General features: G+C 38.2%; 1 protein-coding gene across 1 annotated transcript in view; it reads left to right on the top strand.

Moving 5' to 3' along the window:
- The window catches only part of PAICS (phosphoribosylaminoimidazole carboxylase; phosphoribosylaminoimidazolesuccinocarboxamide synthase), a 20,817-nt gene that overhangs the window by 9,476 nt on the left and 3,616 nt on the right, over window positions 1-7,725 (top strand). The window contains exons 3-8 of the mRNA XM_006757788.2: window positions 1,134-1,312; window positions 2,358-2,537; window positions 2,640-2,753; window positions 4,139-4,222; window positions 5,029-5,209; window positions 6,487-6,645. Coding sequence (XP_006757851.1) covers window positions 1,134-1,312; window positions 2,358-2,537; window positions 2,640-2,753; window positions 4,139-4,222; window positions 5,029-5,209; window positions 6,487-6,645 — 897 coding nt within the window. The remainder of the gene's footprint in view (window positions 1-1,133; window positions 1,313-2,357; window positions 2,538-2,639; window positions 2,754-4,138; window positions 4,223-5,028; window positions 5,210-6,486; window positions 6,646-7,725) is intronic.

Here is a 7,725-nt window from a genome sequence, read left to right as displayed (position 1 = left end):
GTCGATTTCGTCACTCTCAAAAGGCGACTGACTCGCCACGGTGTTTTGCATGGCGAGTGTGGAACGTCTGCGTTTGTTATATTGAGTTTCGATATCTCTGATTTGTTGGGGCAATGTTTTAGTTTGTGACAAGGTCGCTTAGACACTTTAGAGCTTTCAGAGAAATTATGAACTGATACATGAATGAATAGAGTTAAGATTCGTACGGTTCCTTGCTGTGGTGGCTGAGAGCAGACATACGACCGGAACGGTAAAAAAGCTTTGGTGGCTGAGAGTAGACAAATGACCACAAAAGGTTAAAGTATCTCCTACATGACATTAACATAACGTTCATCTTCAGGCTGTAATGTTAATACCTAGAAATCCTAGAAATGGAATGCTGATATGGTTTGTGATAAACATAACTGTTTTTAGAGAGGTTATTTTCCAAGACTACCATATAAAATAGTTCTCATTTTAAACATCACAAGTCAGCTTTTTATTTTAGTTTTCTAATAATAGTTTGAATAAGAGAGAAGGAGAGGAAGAACAACTATTTTATTTGCTGTTGGCCAAATTGGCCATTAATTCCCTGCTGCTAATTGTTGGGTGGTTTTTTTAAAGATAATTTGCTTCTAATGTTAAGAGAAAAAAGCTATCCAAAATTTAAGGTTATAGCTGATTGTGCTAAGTAGATAGATATTTTACAAGGCCTGTATAATAATGGACCACAGAACACGAGAATTCTGCAACTAAATCTAATGATTAAGTCCCACTTAGATAAGTTATGTGCCTTGTGCAAAGTCAAATACTCATTGGCAGAGGATGTTCTCAATAAGTATTTTTTGAATGAAAAAAACTAATGAATGATAAAGACACTGCGACTCAGATCTTATGCTCCAGTATATATTTTGCCATGTGACATGAAAGTGAAATAAACCCTGAGTATTTTGATAAGTAGTAGTAGGACATATTAATTTTTCCTATTTCTACTTTTTAAAAATTACATTTATTTTTGATAGTGTCATTTAAGAGAAATGTAATTAGCTAAATAGAATTTTTTGTAAGGATAGAGTTTTATTATGCCTCAGGTCTACTTTTTAAAATACATTTTAATGGTGTGGTTTTTTTTACTTTTTGTTATTCATATATAGGTATCAAAACTGCTTTCACCAGAAAATGTGGGGAGACCGCTTTCATTGCACCTAAGTGTGAAATGATTCCAATCGAATGGGTTTGTAGAAGAATAGCAACTGGTTCTTTTCTCAAAAGAAATCCTGGTGTCAAAGAAGGGTACAGATTTTACCCTCCTAAAGTGGAGATGTTTTTTAAGGTATTTATTTTATGCATCTGTCTTACTATAACACAACTACAAACTTAAAGTCAAACATTTAAACATTAAATCGATGATGTTTCTCTCTCATTTATGTTTTCATCTCTCTATCCCTTTCCCTCTCAAAAAAAACAATTAAAAAAATTTTTTACATTACAGTTGTCACTCCAGAAACATGTCAATAATGTATACTTCCATTAGCAATCATAATTAAGCTTTTAAAAAGGAAACACCTTTGAAAACCTATCTTACTTTCTACCAAGGTGACTAACAAAATAAAATTAGCAATTACTAGGAAGAAAAGTAACAGTTCAAAAAAATTTTAATTTACTGTTGAAGAATTTGAAGTAAAGGCTACTATGAGGGGTCTTTTATATTCTAATTAGAGGCCCGATGCACAAAATTCATGCAAGGGGCTCGGCCCTCGCAGCCCCAGCTTAGTCCAGTCTAATTAGCATATTATGCTTTTATTATTATAGATACAGAAAAACTATCATCAATGTCTCTTATAAGCAAAAACATACAATAGAGGAAGTAGGAGCCCGTGGTTATGGATTTGTATTGGTTTTCTTTATTGAAACTGCTTTTTTCTTTCCATACTTGTGTTTAAGTTAGTTTCTAGAGAGAGGCCAAATTCTTTCAATACTTTATAATTAGAATGTTACCCAAATATTTTAAGTTTTAAAGTATCTGTTGAAAGTAGGACCAGCTGAATATATTTGCTGTGGATTAAAGGGTATTTTAAATAAAGTTTAATCTTTAGAGGAAATTTTTTAGAGGGATATTTCTGAGGATTCATGCTCAAGGGGAAAAGGACTTCAGATTATTAGAAAAGTTCAAATATCTTATATTTAAACTAGAGGCCCGATGCATGAAAATTCGTGCAAGAGTAGGCCTTCCTTCCCCAGCTGCTGGCACCAGCTTCCCTCCAGGACCCAGGCTGGTCCCTCCAGCACCCGGGACCTGGCTTTGTCAGGAAGGACGTCCGGTCTAATTAGCATATTATCCTTTTATTATAGATTGTGATCCTATACTTTATTTTCAGGATGATGCCAATAATGATCCACAGTGGTCTGAGGAACAACTCATTGCTGCAAAATTTTGCTTTGCTGGACTTGTTATAGGCCAGACTGAAGTGGATATCATGAATCATGCTACACAGGCTATTTTTGAAATACTGGAGAAATCCTGGTTGCCCCAGGACTGTACACTGGTTGATATGAAGGTACAAATAAAATGGAGGTTTGAAAATAAAAAATTACAACTGAAAAATGTCTTTAGTAGTATAGTTTTGAGAAACTTTTCTTTGGTGATCTGCTGTTTCTAGATTGAATTTGGTGTTGATGTCACCACCAAAGAAATTGTTCTTGCTGATGTTATTGATAATGATTCCTGGAGACTCTGGCCATCAGGAGATCGAAGCCAACAGAAAGACAAACAGGTAAGTGATTCTTCAGGGTTGTTGTTATTTTTTATTCATTGCAGGATCAGGCTCTGGTAGAGGAGAAAGGAAAAGTGGGAGGCAAGAAAGGCAGTTATTATTTACTAGAGGCCTGGTTCACAGTGGGGTGAGGGGGGGGGGGGGGCAGAGGGCAGTGGGGTGAGGGTGGGGGGGGGGCAGAGGGTGTGTCCCTCAGAGGGTCCCTCATGCACCCTCTCTCAATCCAGGGCCGCTCAGAGGATGTCCAACTGCTGGTTTAGGCCCGATCCCGCAGAGAGCCCTCTTGCAATCCGGGACCGCTGGCTCCTAACCGCTGGCCTACCTGATTGCCCCTAACCACTCTGCCTGCCTCATCTCTCCTAACCACTCTGCCTGCCTGCCTGCCTCATCGCCCCTAACCACCTCTGCCTCGGCCCCCACCACCACGGCTTTGTTGGGAAGTACACCCAGAATGATGTCCGGGAGGTTGCTTGGCTGTCTGGTCTAATTAGCATATTACACTTTTATTATAGACTAGTGACCTGGTGCACAAAATTCATGCACATTAAAAGAGAATTAATTAGAGGAAATATTTTAATATTGTTATTTGCCCTTTCTCTATAATAGAAGTGTCAGAGATGAAAGAAAATTAGTAAAATGTATATGAAAATCTCCCTCCTGTAAGAGTCTGGGGCATGCTGTGGGACCCTGAGTCAAGTCCCCGCCAACCGCGCATGCGTGCCTCTAAATCACATGAGACCCAGACCTGGCCGGCCCCACCCCCATCAAGCCCTCCTGGGTTGGGGGTACAGCTGCATCCCCCAGCCCAGCACCAGGCACGACGACCATTTGCATATTAGCTCTTTATTATATAGGATTATGATTTGAACCTGTGTTGATTGCTATTTATTTAAGGCTAAATATCATATTTCCTATATCTTGGGGAAAAAGGAATAATACCTTACATTTACAATGCAGATTTCTCATTATTGTAATAGACTCACACAGCAAGTATTATCTTTGTTTGATTACTTGAAAACTAAGATTTTGAAAGATAGATGTCTTCACAATTACAGCAATAAGTGGCAGATCTGGAACTCTATCCCAAGTCTTCTGGATCTTACCAGGTTCTACTTGTATTCTTTCTGAAAAAAACATAGGGCAAGATTCACTTTATATGAGAATTGTCATGGCAGTTAATTGTAGTTTAAGTGTACTTCACTAAATTATTTTTAGTCTAATTCAAGAAATGAATTCATAAACTCAAATACATTTTCAGATATACCCTTTGCTAGGCAAACTCTTCATAATCTGTACCCAAAACTCAGAAACCAAATAATTTCAGATAGCAAGAATATTACTAATTAGAATACTTGCAGCCTCAACTTTCTGTCTTTATTTTCTAGTCATATCGTGACCTCAAGGAAGTAACTCCTGAAGGGCTCCAGATGGTAAAGAAAAATTTTGAGTGGGTTGCTGAAAGAGTAGAGGTAAACCTTTTGTTGTAAATGCACACTATATTATGTGTTTTTCTCTAAGAACATCTTACTTCAAAATAACTGGATCCCTGGATCCCCTGCTATTAAGTTTCCATTACACTTCTCCCAAATCCAGTTGAGGAAATCTAGAATCCTTGTTTCCTCCGGCCCCTGCAATAGAAGTCTTGCATTTCTTAATAACCTCTCTACTGCTACTCAGAGTTCCATTAGCATGGGTTCCATTATCAGAGTTCAGAATTAGAGTTCCTTGTGACATTAAAATGTCACCTTAAGAGCTATGGTATTGTCATTACTGTGATTCCATGGGAATTGAATAGGATTTGTGGTTATCCAATTGTCATAACTATCTTTCAGATCATCATTTCCATGGGAATATGCATTTGGATTCCTTGTGACTAACTTAAAGATTTATAAAACAACCTCTGTGTTTTGGCTGATTATGCCTTAAAACCTCCATTAAACAGACTGTACTAAAAATCTTAGGATAAAATATATTTATAGTTTTCTGAACATTAGTTAGAAGTTGAATATTTATCCATTGCTTATTATAATTAACAGCTTGATTAAGAAATCATACTCTTTTGGTTTTAATTATGAAGAACTCTTTATAGAAGTTATTTTGAAAAGTAAATTCTCTTACATTTTGTTCTGCTTATCTTAAATTTGGCCTATTAAAAAATAAAATACTCTGTTCAGATGTATTTTTAGTATAAACTGTAGCTCTGCAAATTAACTCGTTCCAATACTTATCCATTTTTGTCCTTATCTTCTTTGCTACGCATGTTTTTTTCTTCCAGTTGCTTCTGAAATCAGAAAGTCAGTGCAGGGTTGTAGTATTAATGGGCTCAACTTCTGATCTTGGTCACTGTGAAAAAATCAAGAAGGCTTGTGGATATTTTGGCATTCCATGTGAACTTCGGGTGACCTCTGCCCATAAAGGACCAGATGAAACGCTGAGAATTAAAGCTGAGTACGAAGGTAAACATCAGATAACTGGAGCATTTCAGGATGTTCTCCACATTTTGCCAAAGAATTTTATGTTTAGACTAGTAATGCTTATAAAAGAGTGGGTTAAAGAGAATGATTTGACAATTCAAGCATGGAAGGAAGATAAAGACTACAATTAGTCTTTATTATTTTTTAAATATATTTTATTGATTTTTTAGAGAGAGAGGAAGGGAGAGGGATAAAGAGATAGAAACATCCATGATGAGAAAGGAACATCATTGATTGTCTGCCTCCTGCATACCCCGCACAGGGAATTGAGCCTGCAACCTGGGCATGTGCTCTGATTGGGAATTGAATCAGTGGCCTCTTGGTTCCTGGCTCGATGCTCAACTACTGAGCTACACAGGCCAGGCTGTCTTTACCTAATAAGAAGCCCCTCAAACACTATTTCTTAAATACTCCAACAGAAAATAGGGCCCATGTCAATTACGGAAAGCCTGTGGTTGAAGCAGCAGATCTTCTCAAGTATCTTTAATGACCAGCTTTTCCTGGGAGGCAAACATGAAATTAAGTAATAATTTCATAATTGAGTATATAAAAGAAATCTCTTAATGAAATAGCAGTGATCTAAAATAATGGAGCCCTAGAGACATGACCAAATGTTTTTCAACTGGAGAAAATGTTTTTGAATATTGTTTTCAAAGGTTGTTGCTACAAAAGTGAAGTTGTTTTTTTAGAGAGGAGGGAAAGGTCTCAGAATCCTTTGATAAAATAATAAAAGCCAGACCTCTTTTTCCAGAAAAATGCAAAGGAGCAATTTATAATTTTATCAAAGAATGAAATGTTTTAGAGATATGTTAGAAAATACATTGAAGGGTTTTAAATACTTGAGTACTATATTGAATTTGTCTTCAACTCTTTTTTAAACCTAAAGCTCTAGCCTCTGTTACTCTGTTAAAGGACAGTGGTCTGGTGGTGTTTCCTTGAGTCTGAGCAGCAATAGTAGAAGTGGCCTTTGAGCCATTCCCTTTAAACTTTGGTACCCGCTCCTCTCCTTTAACCTATGGATCTCAAAGATGGCCAAACCTATTCTTGCTACTTCACTGCTTGATGTATAATAAGTGGCAGAGTGAGCCTTATATTTAGAATATAATAATATGTAATATGAATATGTGATGTCTTATTTATGCTTTTCTGGAGACTCATGAAGGAACTGAAGGAGTTAAGACACATGGGACCTTATTTTCAACTTATCTTTAAATATAATTTGACTATTTAGCATAATTATAAACCTGTGACTTCCCTAGGGGATGGCATTCCTACAGTCTTTGTGGCAGTGGCAGGCAGAAGCAATGGTTTAGGACCAGTGATGTCTGGTAACACTGCATACCCAGTTATCAGCTGTCCTCCCCTCACTGCAGACTGGGGCGCTCAGGATGTGTGGTCTTCTCTTCGACTACCCAGTGGTAAGATACATTGAATTTTTAAAAATTCTTTATTAAAAGTTTAAACATGCACAATAGTATAGAGAATAATGTAATAAAACCTTATGTACCCCTTACCCAGCTTCAGCAATTAACATCTTGTTGCATCTGTAGCCCTCTTCTGGATTATTTTAAAGCAGATCTTAGACATTATAGCATTTTATACTTAAACTAGAGGCCCAATGCACGAATTCGTGCACATTGAAAGGAAATGAATTAGAAGAAATATTTTTATATCGCTATTTGCACTTTCTGTAATAGAAGTGTCAACCAAATTCACAATTGAAAATGACAGATGGAAACACACATGTGCTATTGGCGCCAGCGAGAGCTTTATATGTATCACACATGCGTGAGTCAACTTAGCCTTTTGTATATATAGAATAAACTTGCTTAATTAGACCTGCTTTCTGATGTAGCTAAACTTTTTCCAGCCCAGTGAAGCACCCCAATTTCTAAAGTAAGTCATGTTCCTGAGCTGAATAAACTCCAAGGAGGCTAGTTGCTAGGGAGAGGAAGCCAAGCGTTGCTACATGATGTCAGTACCCAGCACCCACAGCCAACGTTCCGGGATGGATTGGGCTGTGGGCCACATTTTACACCATGGGGTCTCAGCAGCATTGGCTACAATTTGGTGAGCTGTCAATCCAGGGTGGTGGCGGGGCCGGTGTCCGACTTGGGAGAAGCTGAGTGTTGCTTTGTGGGCACCAGGTCTGCAGTGCCATTTATTGTTAAATGGCCTGTCGCTAGGGAGAGGAAGCCAGGCGTTGCTATGTAACGTCATTACCCGGTGCCCACAGCGACAATTTCTGAGGGCCACATTTTGTGCCATGGGGTCTTGGCAGTGTTGGCTGCAATTTGGTGGGGTGTTGCTCCCAGGTGGTAGTGGGTACTGTGTCCCACATGGGGGAAGCCGAGTGTTGCTTTGTTGGTGCCAGGTCCATGGTGCCATTTCTCTGTAAATGTGCGCATCACGGTAGCTCCTGCATTGAGCGTCTTCCCCTTGGTGGTCAGTGCGCATCATAGTGACCAGTCAGACCGTCGGACACTTAGCATATTATT

The sequence above is a fragment of the Myotis davidii genome, unplaced genomic scaffold (genome assembly GCF_000327345.1).
Source record: "Myotis davidii unplaced genomic scaffold, ASM32734v1 scaffold173, whole genome shotgun sequence".
In the NCBI taxonomy this organism is placed as follows: domain Eukaryota; kingdom Metazoa; phylum Chordata; class Mammalia; order Chiroptera; family Vespertilionidae; genus Myotis; species Myotis davidii.
The sequence above is the reverse complement of the archived record's forward strand: the minus strand, read 5'-3'. Positions and strand labels throughout refer to the sequence as shown.